The following is a 17611-nucleotide window of genomic DNA, read 5'->3' as shown; positions in this document are numbered from 1 at the left end:
CTAGAGCAGTTAGGGTCTGATTGCCCCTATGAAGGATGAAGAAATAGGCATGGAGGTTAAGTCCAGTCCCTGAGGCCCCATCAAAGTATTGCAGCTGATTCGGGGTTTGCCCGACGGCTGAGGCTCCCAGGCTTTGGTTTTAACATTAGGATGGGCCCGGGCTCCCCAAGTCTCCACCATGTCCTGCTCTGAAATGGAACCAGCGCTGGGAAATCAAACTTTGGGTTAGGAACTGCTATGGCGTGATCTGAGTGTTTGTCCCCCCAAATCGGTAAGTTGAAATCCTATCCCCAACGTGATGGCATCAGGTGGGGCCTTTGAGGGGTGACTGGCATGATAGAAACCTCATAAATGGGATCAGTGCACTTATGAGACCCCACAGAACTCCGTCATCCCTTCTGCCATGTGAGGACACAGGGAAAAGACGGCTGTGAACCAGGAAGAGGGCCCTCATGACACCCAAGCTGCCGGCCCTATGACCTCGGGACACCCCAGCCTCCAGGGCTGTGAAAAAGAAACGTCTGGTATTTAAGCCGCCCAGTTTATGGCCTTTTGTTACAGCAGATTGAACAGATGTGGGCTTAGAGGACTAAACGCCATCTTATTTCTTATCCCGTTTCTCTAAGTGCACATTTTGACGTTTTGGTTTTCTTCAACAACCAGCAAGGCAAGCAGCTGACACCCCGTGCCAGGCCTGTGGTCCCAGGGCCCCCACAGAATAAGGGAGGCCAACGTACAGAAAATGTACTTTATTGCGGTACAAACCCCGTTAGGTACGGAACGGGACGCCAGCAGCATTCCCAGGGAGAAACCAGAAACGAGGTTTCCCACCTGCTACCGGGATGGAGGAAGGGCTGAGGTTCTGGGTAACAGGGATGGACAGACACAGCCACACAGAGATGGGAAGGACCACCAAGTCGTTTCGCCACAGGGATTGTTCTTGGCTTCAGCGTGAAACAAGCACCCTCCACACACCCACCACACACACACACACCCACACAGCTGTTCCGCAGGCAGCCGCCCTACACCCCTGGGGTCACCTGCCCACCTGGGACTGGACGCACTGTGGTGACACATATGCTGGCATCTGCCCCCACATTTCAGAAACAACATTAAGAACGAGAATTTTATATTTTCTCCCCATAAATGAAAGTAACAAAATTCCAACATTTTGACTCGAGACTGGTGGGAAGATGGCATCTAACGTGAAGTTCTTGGTGTGGAGTTGTCTTTCGAAGCCGTCCACTGTCTGGTGCTCCGCTGCCCACGCTCGTCCCTTGCCCCAAATCCCCGTCTCCAAAGCCAAACCCAAGGGTGGAACCAGTGCAGTGCCAGGCAGGCCACTGGGTCCCCAGGGACCAGGAGGATGGGCTGGCCCTTGACAAACGGAAAGGCAATGGCAACACAAGGTGAGGTGTGCTGGTGCAGGTTCCAGTAGACTGGGGTGGGGGTGGGGGGCGAGAAGGCTGGGTCTGGCTAGCAGGTTCCCCAGGGTGTTCTGGGGGTGCCTTTCACGCAGGGCCCCGGGGGAGGAGAGTGGGACCCTGGCTCTGCTCCGGGAGCCACAGGGCACGAGCAAACTCTGGAGAAGAGCCGGAACGGCCGTGTTAACATTTGGGCCCCCACAGGCACTCCTGGGGAACCCTGTTTCTGAGGACACCTCGTCATGCTCCCCAGAACCTCTCTGTCACCAACACCCCAGGCACCAGACTTTCAGCAATAAACGCCTGGGCTGAGCTGAGGCTAATCACAGCACAGACGGTGCCGAGGACCGAGTGAACAGCAGCCTGGCACTCAGCCCTGGGGACCTTGACTGACCCTGAGCCCCGAGCTGTGATCCTGGGACATGGCCTGCCTGTGCCCAGAGGGGCGGGGGGATGGGGGGACTTTGCAGAAGCCCCTCTGAGACCCGCGCTGGAATCCGCCCACGGCAAGCACAAGCAGGGCGGCCAGCGGGCACCTAGACGACGCGGGTGACGTGGCAGTTGCTGGGCTCGTCCAGATAGAGGGTGCTGAAGACGTCGTTGAAGAAGGTCGGGTGGTACCTGCAGGCTCGCTCACAGTCCGGGTTGAAGTTCACCTCCAGGATCTGGGGCTGTACCACTCGCTTCCCTGAGGGCACGAAGCACAGAGCTGCTCACTCTTGGGAGGGTGGGCTGGGGGCCAGGGAAGGCCTGAACTCAGGTCTCCTGTTTTCTTGGGGGGCGGTCTGGCCCAAAGCCTGCTCCTCCCCGGGAGAGACTGCAGCTGCCTCGGGCCCTAGGAGTCGTGTGAGCCACCATCCAGCTCAGACATTAAGTCCAAAAGAGGAGTGGAGCCGCGGGCCCGGCGGGGTGGGCTCGGCCCCTGGGGATCTGGACCGAGGGCGGCCACCTCGGCTGCCCACTCCCTCTGCCTTTTGCACAAGGTTCCTTTTCCTTGTGGGTTCTCTCCGATGCCACTGCAGCCCACCTGCCCTTCCCGTTTCCACTCTGCCCTGCAGGCCACCGCCCCTCAACAGGGGGCCTCCCCAGACTCACATCTCCTGGCTAACGAGGGAAAAGGACAACCTGGGCAGCACTGACCAGTGATGGCCTCTCTGCCCCTGGGGGGTAGGAGGGGATGCTGGTGTGGGGAGGGCTAGACAATGGGTTTTGGGCGTGTGTGTGTGGGTGGGTTATGGGGAGCCCCCCTCACCATCTGGACGGCTGTCCCACTTCAGCATGAGGTCGACGGCATACACGGCCCGGGAGGAGGGGTAGTCGCAGAGGCCCAGAGGGGGTGGCTTGGCACACGCCACTTGGAACAGCTCAGTGAAGGCCTGGAAGATTTCAGCCTGGGGACCAAGTGAGGCAGGATCAGGGAGCCTACGCGGCTATGATGCTGGGATCAGCCCCCCAGGTCAGCCTCTCAATATGAGGTTCACTGCCCCTCCCCGAGCCCCAAGTCCCAAATGGCTACAGTCACCTCCCCCTACATCCTTCATGTCTGCAGACCGGGCCACAGCCACCTCTGCCTGACACATGTCCCCTCTCACTCCTGGCGTCCACACACTGCACACCTGCCTGCCTGCTGCCCTGGAGCCCCCATGCTCCCCTCTGCACTGGGAACTCCCACTCCAGACTGTGGAGGCCAGCCTGTGGATGTGTGTGTCCCAAGCGTACCCTGAATGCCCCTGCAGTCACCCCACACCGTCTCATCACCAGTCTGGGTGTGAGGAGCAGGACCCCCCGGAGATGGCAGACCGATCCACCTGATACCAGCCCAGGCCCCTCCAGCTTTACTCAGGACTCACCTGGACGCTCTTCCAGGAAAATTCTGGGTATTGCTTCTCAAACTCAGGGATGAACTCATCACAGTGCACCTGCGACAGACATAGGGCCCGTCATACTCTGCCCCGCCTTGACGTGGAGCCTGTGACATTCACTGGGGCCACAGGTCAGTGCTAGCAGCCCAGCCAGCCCCCCTCAGGGCACAGATGGGAGGCAGAAGATTGGGTCTGAGCTCTGGACCTCACTGTGACTCTGGACAAGCAGATTTCCTTCTCGGAGCCTCAGTGTCTCCATCTGTAAGATGGGACAACACTCCCTGCCCCACAAGCCTACTTTGCAGACTGTTGTGAGCCGCAGTGACACACCACTGTTTGACATAAAGCAGGTGCCAGCAGGCAGCTCCTCTGTCTACACAGCCTGCCCAGAAGACAAGCTGCGGGGGGTGGGGTCTGGGTCTGCAGGTCTCACCAGGCCCCTACCTGCTTCAGCACCACTTCCGGGTCGTAGTTCATGACAGTGAAATGCTTCTCATAGTCGTCCAGGTCGTTGAGTGCGAAGGGCCTGCCGGACGGGCAGACAAACCCCTGAGTGGGTCCCGAGCACGGCCACGTCTGAGAAGTGGGGGTGCTCAGAGCCCCCCAGCTGGGCACCGGCTCCCCCCCGGCCCCCTCACGATTAACTGTGGGGACGCCATGGAGGCCCATACACATCATCGCAACCCACAGGTGTTGGTGCCCTTTACGAGGCGCGCTCACACCCCCATGGTGGTTGGTGTGGGCAGGGCAAGCATTCCGGCCATTTAGCAGAACCGGGCTCGGCGGGGTGCCCTGCTGGGTGTGTGGCGAAGGAGCTCCAGTGCAGGCTTTCTGATCCTGTTCAAGAGGCCCCTGCCCCCTGGCCCCCCTCCAGCCAGTCTCCCCAGTTACCGGTTGGAGAATCGCAGCCAGAACACGTCATATACGAACAACCGCAGGGGCTTCACCGACCGCAGAAGCACAATGTAGCGGATGTCGAACTTCACCCTCCCAACGTCTTCTCGAAGGAACAAGACAGGACTTTCAATGTACTTGGACACAACCTGGAGGACAGATGCAGGCTCAAGGCAGCTCTCACCTCACCGGGGCCAGGGCAGAGCACCCCAGAGGCACCCGGACGTGCTGGCTGTGCACTCACGCTCGGGGTACGTTCACGTGCCGTCCCCACATCCCGGAGGAACAGGCACGCTCGCTCTCGCAGCCCCTTCCGCCCCAGTCCCAGGGCATCCGTGGAGGGACCCACACCTGAGCTCCCCTTCTTCCTCTGCCCTTCCACACCCGTCTAAGCTGGGACACGCTTTATCTCCCTTACTTAACTGAAGGAAAAGACCCCACCAGTTTTTTAGGGTCTGGAAGCTGAATACACACTCTCAGCCCAAATCCCCTGGCTCCCCACCCCACCAGTGTCCAGTGACCATCCTGCGGCACCTTTCCCCAGGACTCTGCCACGTGCATGATCCCGTGTCCCCGACACTGCCTCTGACGTGCCCCACATCACTATGGCACCTTTGCCCAGGGCCCCGAGGGGCTCACTGTCCTGGCGGGGCCATCTCCTTGCTGCTGTGCGGTCACTTGTGGTGCAACGTGTGGGGACTCAGTCAGACACACGTAGGGTCACCCCGACTGAGGCTCTCTCCTGTCCCCTGGATGTCACACAGCCCCCCTGTGGGCAGGGCAGTGAAGGAGTGGGGCGGGGGCATCAGAGACTCCCCTGAGCTGACGAGCATCACTGTGGACCCCAGGTCCCCCCGCAAGGCCCTCGACACCAGTCCCCAGGCTCCCCCCACGGCTGGCCTGTGTACCCAGCGCCCCGCACACACGAGCCAGGGCCCACCTTGGGGGTGCTCTCGCGGTGCCGGATGACGCTGTGGAGACTCTTAGTGACGTGTGTATCCAGGCTGCGGGCCAGGTTCCAGGGCTTACAGATCCAGTGGTTGTCCTCGCCCCTGGGAGCACAGGAGCTGGCTAGGCTGCGTGCTGGGCCCACTCTCCCAGGTAACACTCCCCAGGACGTGGCAGGAGAGGGACACATGGCCTCCCCAGGGGACGGAGGGAGGTGTCACAGCAGAGAGGTCAGAGGCTGGGCCTTGGGTACTAAGAAGGCATTCGCTGGAGTCAAGGGGGCTGCGCTCTGGTGGACGACCGGCTCTCGCAGAGGCCGACTCCACGGCAGCTGTGGGTGGCTGCAGCGCTCAGCGCCCATGACTCCCAGCATCAGGGCCTGCACTTAGTAGGTGCTCAGCTAAGGAGCAGGCTGGGCAGTATAAGGACAGGTACAGGTCTGGTGGGGGCTGCACGGGTCCATGGAGGGGCGGGGGCAAGGTGGGGGTGCCTACCGCCTCTCCCGCTGTTGGAAGTAGCTGACAAACTGGGGCAGCTCTGTGCGCAGGTTGAAGGTGCGGGGCAGCCAGGCCGGGCCCTCGGGGCCCCCCGCCCGGCGCGCGATGGAGGCCAGGCAGTCCTTCACCGTCAGCAGGTTCTCGCAGGGGAACTGGTTCAGCAGCACGTGGGGCCTCTCCTGGCTGAGCCTCCTGTGGGGCCGAGCAGGTACGACTGGCTCAGGGGGCCGCGAGGGGCTCTGGGGCCAGTGGCCGGCGCCCGGGGGGGTGTGCCTCACCTGTAGTCCTTGAAGTGAGAGAAGCTGTAGAGGATGTCGGCGTCCGCCTCACTCTGGGTAAAGGTGAAGCGTGGGTGGGTGAGGTGGCTGAGCACCTGCTGCACGTCCGTGTAGACCCTGCAGGGAGAGGCGGGCTGGGGCCAGACAGCCAGGCCTAGACCCACCTGTCTGCTGAAGAGTGCGGCAACTCGGACCCTCACGACCCCAGGTTCCCCGCGTAAGACGGCTCACACTTATTGTTACGATGAGACGGGATAACGTGAGTGTGTAACAAACGCGGGCTCTTTCCTCCCAACTGGAAAGAGGTCAACACGAGCAATTTCCCACGGACACACTAAGAACTTGATACGTGAGAAGGGAGCTGGTGCCCCAGGTGCCTACAGGTGAGTGTGTGGCCAAGGTAAGTGCCCCGGACAAGGCCTCCATCCACACTGGTGCTCGCTGGGGCCCACCCTGTGCAGAGTTGTGGACAGGGCCTGGGAGCCTGTCGGCTGGCAGTGGGGGAGACAGCTACCCTTTTAAAGCAATGGGGCCGAGTGTGGAGGCAGGAGGGAGCCGAGCTCGGACCGTGTTGTTTCAGGGGAGGAACAGAAGGAAGGAGCTAGGCTGCTCGGGCAGGGCTGGAGCTTGGAGCAGGAACTAAGCAGGCCTCAGGGAGGCCTCTGGCCCTGAGGAGGTGCTGGGACGCTGGGCAGTGGGATTTGGAGAGCCAGTGGGCTGCCTGGGCTGCGGCAATGGCCTCAGGGAAGGAGAGGAAACTCGCAGGACCCACCGGAAGGGGTAGAGTGCAGCGTGCTGCGGTTTGTGGCTGAACCAGGTTTGGGCAGCCAGAGAGAGGGGTCCCATCGGAGGCAGAGGCCAGTCTGCCTGCCGAGCTGGACTGACCCCAGCCTGCTCTCCACTGCTGGGGGTGGGGGGCTCTGCACCTCCACTTCCTCCCCTGCAGAATGGAGCATCTGCTTCAACGGGGGGCAGTCTGGGCTTGCCTGCTGGCCACGGCCCCTCCTGGCAGCCCAGGTGCCTTTCCCAGGCGCCCCGCGTGCACAGGCCCAGTGGTGTTTAGGACCAGATGGACACTCTCGCTCATCCTTACTTTTCACAGCACTGTCTCTGTGATCCTAAGAACTCCACCCCTGGCATCTGTCACTGTCGTGCTGCAGGACAGAGCAGACCTGAGTGCCTCCTCCCTGAGCTGTGGGGACTGAGGGAGTGTGTGAGCGAAGTGACTGACGCAAAGTCCCAACGCGAGCTGAGAGGGGCTACGCACTGGAAGATGTGGTCGTGGGGAAAGGCCACCGGATCAATGGCGAGTGGCAGCTTCTCTTTGTTTTCCTCCAAAATGGCCTGGAAGGAAAGACAATGGAGGTAGAAACAGACCTTTGAGAAAGGGAGCAAGGGAACACACGCCTCCCCCGCCCGGCACACCAGGGCTTCAGGACTCGGAGGTACCCCAGACCGCAGGTGGAGCCTTTCCCAGGTGCCCCGGCACCGCCCCCACCCCTCAATTCTGGGGCTCAAGGCCCCTCAGGTGCTGAACAGCCTGTTTTGTGTCAAAAGAACCTTTTCTCCGGCTACCTCCAAATCCCAGGAGGGGGCTGCCTGGCCCCCGGGAGCCCCCAAGGCTATTCTGAGCTTGCGCAGTGTGGTGGATTCAAACATGCCCACCAGCTCTTTGGCATTCCCTTCGGAGGACCTTAATGCAGCTCCCCTTGCTCGTGGACTGAATGAGTTGCTTCTAACAAACAGAAAGTGGAACAACCATGGCGTTTCACCAAAGGCCCTGTGGCTTCCTCCTCGGATCGCTGCTCTGAGACAGGTTAGCTGCCACGTCGTGAGAGGCCCAAGCAGCCCCGTGGAGAGGCCCATGTGGGGAGGAACCAAGGCCACCCACCAAGAGCCAGCACCATCTTGCCAGGCATGTGAGGAACCACGTGGAAGCAGGTCCTCAGCCCCATCACGCCTCAGATACATGGCCTGGCCGACAGCACCTCAGAGAGACCCCCAGACAGAAGCACCCAGCTGAGCCACTCCCCAACTCCCGGCCCACAGAGAGTGTGTGAGATAGTACGTGTTTGCTGTTTGAAGCTGGAGTTACTTGTTACCTGGCGACAGGTACCTAATACAGGCAACCCAGGGCCCTGAGCACAGGCCCAACCCAGACGGGTCAAATGGGGACAAAGCCAGGACACTTTAGACAACCGGGGTTTGGCCTCTTATCTCCCGATAAAAAAAAAGACTAATTTTAATTCACGTTCCTTTAACAACCTCAAGATCAGGAAGTCTTGGTCTCTAAGCCATGCTTAAGCTGCACCCCTTTGTACTCACTCACTTTTCCTAAAGTTTCCTAAGCAACTACTAGGCACACGTCTTCTACGAGCCTCTGAAACACAGCTGAGCCAAGATGGTGATCACGTGTCTCCAGCATGGTGAGTCCCACCACCACTGGCTTAGATGAATTTGAGGTGAAAGGTGCCGTAGGCCCTCAGAAAGCCAGCCTCTCCCGTCAGCAGCCGGCAGCACGCACAGAACAGCAGCCCACATGCTTCCCACTGCAACTCCAGTTACTGTTTCCTCCTTCCCAGGATCCTTTGAGGCATTCAGTCAGTGGCTGATGTGCCAGTGGGGGCAGGACAGCCTCGCATATTGGGGGTTGGGGGGCTGGTGGGGAGGTGTGTGGCTTCTGCGTACAAGCTGTCAGGCCTCTTTCAGTTTGGACTCCAGTTCTCCCACCAGCTGTGTGACCACTGGCACGTTATTTAACCGCCTTGTGCCTCAGTTTCCTCACCCTCAGTAAAACGAAGATAAAAATAGGCCTGTAAGTCCTGTTCTGTAAGGATTACAGTAGAGTGCCCGTAGAATGCTTGGCACAGGCTCTCTCGTTGCCTGGTTTCCATCGGGGACCAGCCAATAAGAAGCAGCGGCAGGACACTGGAGGGCAGGGGACGGAGAACCCCTGTGCAGCCCTGCCTGGTCCTGGCAGTGGCTGTGTTCCTTAGGCTCCACTTCCTGTCTGCCCTCAGCCTCCCTAACCCTGGCCGGCTAACATGGCCCACCCCACCCCAGGTACCAGGCCCTGCATTAACTCTCACTGTGACACTTGTGAGGGGGCCGCCTGGGTCCTGGCGGGGCCCTGAGAAGCTGCCCACAGACTGAAACCTTTCTTACCCATAACAATGACAACTCGTTGAGGGCCTACTGTGTGCTGGAAACTGTACCACACAGTGTTTGAGTACAGTGCCTTCCCATCCCTGGGGAGGGAAGTGTCAGGAGATGAGGAAACGAAAACGAGAACAGCACTGACCGCCAAAAGCCAGCGTCATCCGACCTGGAAATACGGTTCCCAGCATCAGGGACCCTGGTGTTCACTCCTGAGTTCCCAAGCTCTTCTCCACCTCCCACAGTAGTCAGGTGGTGTTCACTAATATTTGGTGACTGGAGAAGGTTCCAGAAGCCACCAGGCCAACAGGCGCAGGGGTTGGAGGGGAAGGGTGTAGGGTCCTACCTGGTAGTGCTCGGCGGGCGGCTCGGGCGTGCAGGAGCTGAGGTCCAGCATGTCAGCGGGGGCCCAGGGCAACAGCATGCACCTCCGGACCAGAGGGTCGGCCTCTCCATAAGCAAAATCCCGGGTCACCTCCTCTGCACGGAGACACACGTGCCCATCAGAGGCCGGCAGGAGGCCCGGGCCAGGGCCGTTCTCCTAGGTGGGGCGGGCTCTGACTTACCGCCAGTGTCCAGGTCCCTCAGGGGCCACAGCAGCGTGTACGCCACCTGCTGTGGCATGTAGAAGAAGGGTGCAGTGGCAAAGCTGGGCGTGTCCGAGTGCTGGATGCGCGAGCCGAACTCGTCCATGATATACCACACAGGCACCTTCTCCTCGGCCGTCTGGGGGCAGAGCACACACCCGGGCCCTGTCCATCGGCTTGCCCGCCCACACACAACACCAACTGCCCACTCGTCTATGCCCAACTCTGGGCCTGCAGCTTTACCACAAACCCCTGAGCCCTTTAACCTGAGGCCTCTGTGACAATGGCCCTGCCCTGACAAACCAGGCACAGGCCAGGGATCGCAGGGTGACCACCAGCGTGCTAATGGCACATGGACACAAGCCGCTTAACCCAGTAGCCACATGGATGTGTTTGGTCTTGTGTGTGGTCAGGGAAGAATGAGGGGAGACCTGCAGTTTGGGGAAGGCTCCCTGGAGGAGGCAACATCTTCGCTGAGATGATGAGAAACAACTTTTGTCTTCTCCCAACCTAAAAGTTGTGGGGGGCTGGAGCCTAAGGCGAGTCCAGGGATTCTGGGAGTGGGGTGACAAAAGCCTGAGGACATGTGCTAATAGGACTCAACTCTTCTACTGAAGGCAGTGAGGACCACTGAGGCCTTTTTAGAGGATGACAAAACCAGAAGACCCCAGGAAAGAGGCAGCTGAGTCACTGGGCCCAAATCCAGGGGTCTGAGGGCTGTGTCCTGTGAATATAAAGGCTGCATAGACCCCTGGGGGCCTGGCATTGGCTGGTCCAAGGAAAAGAGTAACACGCCCACAGTGAAGCCACAGGGAACCACGGTGTTTCAATGGGGCCACAGGAGAAGGTGGGCTTGCTCACTTGTGGGGCAAAGGCCCCGGGCTGGGTCGGGGCTCTCCTGGCTGCCTGCCAGCCCTGTCCTCTGCCTCCCCCGGGGCCCGGCTGCCCACTCACCCCGTGGGACAGCTGGTAGGTCTGGTTGAACTTCCACATCTCCTCCAGCACCTGGTCCACGGCCTGGGCGGTGGGCAGCTCTCCGTGGAACTCGATGCCCATCAGGTTGGCCATGCGGTGCAGCAGCCCAGGAACCTGCTGCAGCTGGCGGCGGGCATGCTCCACGCGGCACGTCCAGGCGTGGTCAATGAGGAAGATACTGCAGGCACAGGCGACAGGAGGTGAGGCTGCCACGTGGGAACAGCCAGGCAGACGAGGAGGAAGACGCCTGGGGCTGCGGCCCGGGCCCTGCCCCCGAGACTCGGTTTCTCCGCACCCGGGGGCCTGGGTGGGAGTCTGGGCTCTGCTGACCACTTCCTGTGTGGCCCTCTCTCCCTGGCCTAGCTTCTAACACAGGACAACAGGGTCTCTACGTCCTATCACCAGGCTGATACCAGGATCAAATGAGACAGAGTACACTACGCGCTGACTGCACACCACGTACTTGGTTGCGCTGTGATTATTCCAGCAATCACTGTACCAGCGAGTGTCCACTGGGCTCAGAGCTGCGGGACGACAGGCCATGCCCCTCCCCCCTGCTACTGCAGCCTGGCCCGTGGCCGGTGCTCAGCCAAGGCTGCACCGAGAGGCCAGCGGCAGGAACATGTCCAGAGGAGCTGCCAGGCGGAGCTCACGCATGCCCGTCCGAGACTTCTGGGCACTTCCTGGGGAGCAGCAGGCCTTTTTTTGGGAGACGCTTCAAGTTCCCCCATGTATGGACACCTGTAGCCCACACACTCCGGTTTCCCTGGAGGAACCCGGGTGGGCCAGCTGTACAGCTTGCACATAACCGCCGTGGGGCTGTGGCAGAGGAGGCCATGCCCACGCCCTGCCTCACAGGACACGGCTGCCTGACACGACCAGGAGCCTCCACACAAGCAGGTGGGCAAAGGGGCCCTCACCCGCCCCGTCGCTGACACGAGAGGAGCAGCAGGTGTCCCAGGTCCCAGGTCGGGAGGCATGTTCGGCCGTAATTATTGTGCTCATACAGTCGGCCCTCCTGTTATCCACAGGTCCCACATTCGCGGACCCAACCAACCTCATAGAACAAATATTTGCAAATAAAAACCTTCCATCGTTGCTGACGTGGGTACTACATCGTTAGGCCTATGATGGTTGTCTGTACCGAACAGGTACAAACTTTTTTCTTGTCACTGTTCTCTCAACAATACAGCATAACAACCATTTACATGGCACTTACGTTGCATTAGGTGTTATAGGTGACCTAGAGATGATTTAAAGGACACGGGAGGATGTGCGTGGTGATATGCAAATACTACGGCGTTTTATACGAGGGACTGGAGCACCTGTGGATTTGGGGACCCAAGGGGGTCCTGGAACCTGTGCCCCATGCACACTGAGGGACAACTGTATCCCTTTGTATACCCTCAAACAAATGAAGAGTTCTGCCTGCCCTCCTGTTTAGTTTATGGCCGCGCGAGGAAGCAGAGCCAGGCCTTCAAAGTGGACACCTGGGCGTGACCCTGGGCAAATACACACGAGAGGTGCTGTACACGGCAGGTGTGGGAGAGACGGTGGAGGTTGGGGCCTGGCAACTGGGGAGCTCAGAGGCCTGGGGGGAAAAAGGCCCAGGGACGGGGAGGGCTCCAGCCCAGGAGTCCATCCCACCTCCTCCCAAACCTGCCTGGTGGTGGCATGTGAATGGCGCGGACTGGCAGTGAGCCCCTCGAGCTGGCCGCTGCGTCTGATGGGCCGGGGCCCTGGAGCCAGCACAGGTGGCAACAGAGCAGGCGCACGTGGAGGCTGGCTGCACTGAACCTAATGACAAAGGCCAGCCTGCAAGTTTCTGAGTCACAGAGCATGTGGGTGGAGGTGCCTGGCTGCTATAATTACCTGTGTGGCCAACCCCCGCCCCATCATGGGCTGGTGAAGGCGGACAGACTCTTCCCTGAAGAGCAATGGACACAGGGCTCCAGGATCCCGAGGCCAGAAAGTTAGTTCTTCCGCAAGGTTCTAACAGTTTGGCAGAGGGGCTTGGAGGCCTGTCCTGGCCGTGGGAGGCAGGAAGCCCAGGGCCCGGCTTTAGCTGTGCCCTGTCTATGACGTGGCCCTGGGCAAGGCCCAGGCCTGCTCTGAGCCTTAGCACCCTCACCTGAGGACTGAGACCACAGCCCTCACGTTCCTGCAAAGCCCGAGAGCACACGGTGGAAGTGCGGCTTCCCAGACTCCACTCAGGGACAGCCTCAGCAGGACCGGGAGAAGCCCAGGGGGCTTGGAAAAGCCGGCTCATGAGTAAGACTGGCCTGGGTCCGATACCCACACTCCGTCAGCTGTGTGACCTCCTGTTTCATCAACAGAATCAGCACTTATCACACCTCCATTGCGAAACCACTGTGACAGGTGTGACGTGAGGAGGCTGCTCCCAGGACGGTATGAGACACGGCTAACATGGGGCACCATCAGCGCTGGAGCCGACGACGATCCTAACGTCTAGCTGGAAGCACGGGGAACACACGTGCTCGGCACACGGCTGGTTAAGTGACTGGTGCTTGGCGCACAGGAAGCACGAGGGCCTCCAATCACGGGTTCTCCCCAATGGCGACAGCCTTGGTGAAACCGCCCTGGAAGGAAGCCTGGCCCTGCGAGCCACGGTGTGGGTGCCGGGTGTCCCGCCTAGGCTCCTACCTGCTGGGGTCGGCCGCCTGGAGCCCGTCCTCGTTGGTCACGATGACCTTGTAGCAGAGCTCGATGCCCGGGTTGGGCTTCTTCGTGCGCATTTCCCGGGCTGCCTCCTCCTCACTCTCCTCCTCCTCCACTTCTTCCACTTGCATTATCCCAAACATCTCCCCTGCGTCGAAAACCTGGGGGCCATAGCAGGGCGTGTTGGCAGGGTACCCCACGCTGAACCCTCGCCTCAGGGACAAACTAAACCCCTTAGGAGAAGGACCTATTTACTGCCCAGCTACCCATTTCACAGGTGGGGAAACAAGCTCCTGGAGCAATCGGACAGAACTGGGACCTAACCGACCCCACTATCACTGGCGCTATCCTCCAAGGCCCCTCACTCCACGAGACCCATTCTTGGAAGTGGGCCTGCATGCATGTGTCCAAATTATATCGAGTCTGGTCCCATTTTCCAGGGAAAATGAGGCCCCAAAGGCATAGGGGTGGCTCTAGTCACACTAGAAGTACATGGAAGTCAGGATCTTGGTGGCCAGGGATCACACCCCAATTTCACTTGTACCAGAGAAACCAATCCAACACGAGGGCGGCTGAGGCAACCCAGAGGAAAGCAAGTCTCTGTGGCCTCAGTGCCAGCCCAGCCAAATAGTCCAGGCCTGCACAAAGCATGGCCTGGGACTAATCTCCTGAGGTCCTGGGCCAGGAAGATAAGGACCTTGGTCCTTGAGCTTCCCTGGCAAAGGACAACTGTCAGCCACATGCGGCGGATAAAGAGGATGAGTCACCCACTTGTGTGCTCTGGAGCCAGGCTATGTGATCTTGAACAAGTCACTGAACCACGCTGTGCCTCTGTTCACCCATCCATACAATGGGCACAGTAGGACCTACCTCAGAGAACTGCTGGGAAGATTAATGATTAACACACATAAAGAGCTAGAACCTAAGCTGGCTCTGTAAGCACTGGCTGCCACCCTTCCACTTCTGAGGCTGGTCTCTCCCCTGGGAAGGGGGTATCCCCCACCCTCCAGGAGAGCGCAGGGACTCAACAAAGGCCAGTCCCCCCACCCCAAAAACCTATTTCTCACAACTCTATTAAAACTAAACAGAAGGAAAAATCACCCCAGCAGCTGAAGGCAGCTAGCTAGCCTGGCACAAGCAGCTTTGTGTGCTGGGCAGCACAGGCACTCTGGGGGTATGAGGGTGAAACATGCATGATCTCGCCCAGGGAGCTCACGGCTGAGTGGCAGAGCGAAGTAGAGAGGACCAGGTAAATGGTGAGAGAACCGGGAAGATTTTATGGAGGAGACATAATCAGAGGTGAGCACTGGAAGGGGGAGATTTAAACCCATGGCTGCGGGGTGGTGGTGAAAGGGCTCCAGGCAGGGAGCTGTGAGAGCCAAGGCCCAGGGGCAGACAGAGGGCTGTGGAGACCAGGTTCATCCAAAGACAAGGGAGCTCAGGCACTTTCTGGGTTCTCCTCTAACCTCACAGAGCCCGGGGAGGCCACCGCTGTACCTCCAGGTTAGATTAGGAAAGCCGCTCATAGGACTGGGGTTTACACTCCGAGCTTCAACCCAGAACCCCAAATCCACAGCCCTCAAGCCCAAACCTGACGGGAAGGGAGGCAGCCTGGGGACAGAGGGCCTGCCTCATGCCTCGCTTCTCCCCAGTTCTGAGTGGGAGTGACCACAATCTCTTCATGGTGGGACCAGGAGGTTCATGCAGACAGGAAGAGAGTTAGAATTTACTTTATAACACTTTCCCCATCCTTTCCAAGGGAACTGGATTTTTTTAGGCAAGGCTCCAAGGTGATTGGCCGGCCTTGCTGGGGGTTGAGGTGGCCCCACTCCTCTGTGGACAGGTGCCTGTTCTGCTAGTGTGTGCCCTCCCCCACACCTGTTTCACTCAGAACAATGACTGCAGGTTTGGGTCTAGCAAAGTGGTGACTCACGGCTCTGCCGGTAACCCATAATGGCAGGGAGGGTCATGGAAAAACACCGGCTGCCCCTCAGCAGAGCAACAGCGAATAGGGCAGAGGGGACTGCCCCCTATGTGCTGGGCACTGGCTGAAACTTAGCTCATGCCTCCCCACCGAGACAGCGGGAGCCGGGGCCGTGTTTCACTGTCCCCACTTTCTAGATGGAGGCTGGCTGGGCTGGAGCCAGGTGTTCCCACATCAAACTCCTGTCACCCAGGTACACGAGGACTTCTTATCCTCACTGACACACTGCTAGGGCCTTCTCCCAACCCCAGCACAGGCCTGGGACCAGGGCAAGTGCTCAGGAAATGCTGGCGGAAGACAAGTCATTAAGGGAAGGAAAACCACTGTTAGAAAATATAGTATGTACAGTTTGTCTGCCGCTGTCAGTGTGTCTCTTTTTTACAGCAACTACCTGTTTTGAGCAGGAAGGTACCTGGTCCAACCCAGATTTTACAGACAGAGAAACTGGGTGAGAGGGAGGGGTTTGTCCAGTAGCCAGGCTCAGGGGACACCCTTTTCCTGGCACTGGAATTCCACCTAATCACCTGCTGCTTCGTCTGTGTTGGCCCCAGGAGGCAGCCCCTGAAGGCGAGCCTCGTTCCTGCTAAGGAGAAGGCCCAACCAGCCAGCCTGTGAATGTGTTCTGGTTTCAGCACCTGGGCAAACTACCAAAAACCAGGGTTCACACCACCTTCGCCAGGACCCGCTGGGAGACGCTTTGGAGGCCTACAGCAGATGGTCAGCAGACTGGAGCCGTTGCCACAAAAAGGGAGAGAAACTAGAAGCACCTAAGACCGTTTCATTTTTCTTTAGATTCCTTCTCCATCTGCCACAGTCAGTTTTCTTTAATCTGCAAAATGAGGGTGAGCCCGGCTCACATCAAATGAGGAAACATGGGAGGCTTCTATAACTCCAACGGTCAAAGCCACACAAATTCATGGGGTTCCTATTCTCCCCGAGGCGGTGGCTGAAAGACGGCTTCCAGTTCTGACGTCTGACAGACCTTGGGGGAGTCACTTCCTCTCCCCCAGCCTCTGTTTTCCGAGCTGTACAATGGGGATGGCTGACTCTCACTCCTCACAGCTGTGGGGAACTCTGCAGAGGCCTGGCAACAACAGGAACCCCAGTTCACTTTAGCTCCAGGTTCCCAGGCAGCCCTGGCCCAGCCCCAGGTGCTGCCGGCAGGACCAGAACCACAGGTACAGGCTCCCCAACTGCCAAGGAGGCCAAGCCTAAGTCATCACAGCCCCCCTGGCTCTTCATCGTCAAGCCTCCGCGGCTCCTCCCGCCTGGCCCCCCCAGGCTGCCCCCAACTCTCCGGGGGACACACACGCGTGGGCCTCGCCGAGGCCTGCCCCGCCGGGCACAAGCGCCGTGAAGACGCGCTGCCACACGGCGAGCCCCGGGACAGCGCCCCACCCTGGTCGGCACGTGGGCTCCAGGAGGCGCCCTGCCCCCCCGCGGCCCCAGGCCCGCCCGCAGCCCGCAGCCTTCCCGGCACGAGGGTGCAGCGCGGTGCGGCCCGCGAGCCAGCGCCCCCGGCCCCGCGCCCCCGGCCCCCGGCCCCGCGCCCCGCGCCCCCGGCCCCCGGCCCCCGGCCCCGCGCCCCGCGCCCCCGGCCCCCGGCCCCCGGCCCCGCGCCCCGCGCCCCCGGCCCCGCGCCCCCGGCCCCCGGCCCCGCGCCCCGCGCCGCGCGGCCGCACCTCGTGTTCCAGCTTGTGCAGGAGGCGTCCCCAGTACCGCTCCGGGACCCCCGACGCGCGCAGCGCCCGGCCGTGCAGCGCCGCGAACTCGGCCCGCGCCCGCGCGTCCTCCTCCGGCGCCGGGCCCTGCTCCGAGCTCGGGGCCGACTCCGGCGTCAAGACCAGCCCCCCGTTGGCTTCCATGGCGCCTCCACCGGCAGCGAGCCCAGCGCCCCGCAGCGCGCGGCCCCAACCTCCACGCCCCGCCCGCCCGCCCCGCCGCGGCGCGGGCTCCGCCTCCCCGCGCGCCCCGCGCCCCCGCCCACCGCCCGCACGCAGCACGCACGCCCAGCCCGAGGGCCGCGGGCCGGCGGGGGCGCGAGGCTGGGGGCGGGACCCTGGGGCCCGGAGGCCGGCGGTGTGACGGGCGCGTGCGCGAGGGCGCGGGGGGGGGCGCGGTTGTGGCCAGCGCTGCTGGCTGTGCGCACGCGCGCTTGGTGGGGGCGGGCTCCTTCCGCCTCGGCTGCCCCGCTGGATGCCGGGACGGAGCTTTACAGCGTCTCCTCTGGTCGGAGTCGGAACAGACGCCGGAGACTGTCCGGAAGGGGAAACTGAGGCCCGGAGCTAGGGGCGTGGCTGAGCTGCAGCGCCTGCAGATGGGAGGGG

The 17611-nt window shown here is 60.7% G+C and overlaps 1 protein-coding gene across 1 annotated transcript; it reads right to left on the bottom strand.

Annotated features, from left to right (window-relative positions):
* Positions 1-734: 734 nt before the first annotated feature.
* On the bottom strand, positions 735-17212 carry TTLL12 (tubulin tyrosine ligase like 12). Its single transcript, XM_081061038.1, has 15 exons — positions 16967-17212; positions 13286-13461; positions 10601-10799; positions 9626-9785; positions 9406-9539; positions 7171-7247; positions 5904-6020; positions 5623-5817; positions 5121-5232; positions 4178-4329; positions 3731-3812; positions 3275-3343; positions 2677-2815; positions 1961-2112; positions 735-1377 (listed from the first exon to the last, which is right to left on the bottom strand). The coding sequence occupies exons 1-14, from the start codon at positions 17147-17149 to the stop codon at positions 1961-1963; spliced, it is 1947 nt and encodes a 648-aa protein (XP_080917164.1). The 5' UTR covers positions 17150-17212; the 3' UTR covers positions 735-1377.
* Between the last annotated feature and the right edge of the window lie 399 nt (positions 17213-17611).

This window comes from Rhinolophus hipposideros (genome assembly GCF_964194185.1).
Source record: "Rhinolophus hipposideros genome assembly, chromosome: 9".
Classification (NCBI taxonomy): Eukaryota; Metazoa; Chordata; class Mammalia; order Chiroptera; family Rhinolophidae; genus Rhinolophus; species Rhinolophus hipposideros.
The sequence above is the reverse complement of the archived record's forward strand: the minus strand, read 5'-3'. Positions and strand labels throughout refer to the sequence as shown.

Excerpts from the sequence above, each read along its gene's own strand:
- TTLL12 (XM_081061038.1), bottom strand. The coding sequence starts at position 17,149 with ATGGAAGCCAACGGGGGGCTGGTCTTGACGCCGGAGTCGGCCCCGAGC. Across the intron at positions 9,540-9,625 it reads GAGGGACCTGGACACTGGCG|AGGAGGTGACCCGGGATTTT; the intron begins GTAAGTCAGAGC and ends GTCTCCGTGCAG. Across the intron at positions 3,813-4,177 it reads TGGCTGCGATTCTCCAACCG|GCCCTTCGCACTCAACGACC; the intron begins GTAACTGGGGAG and ends CCCGTCCGGCAG.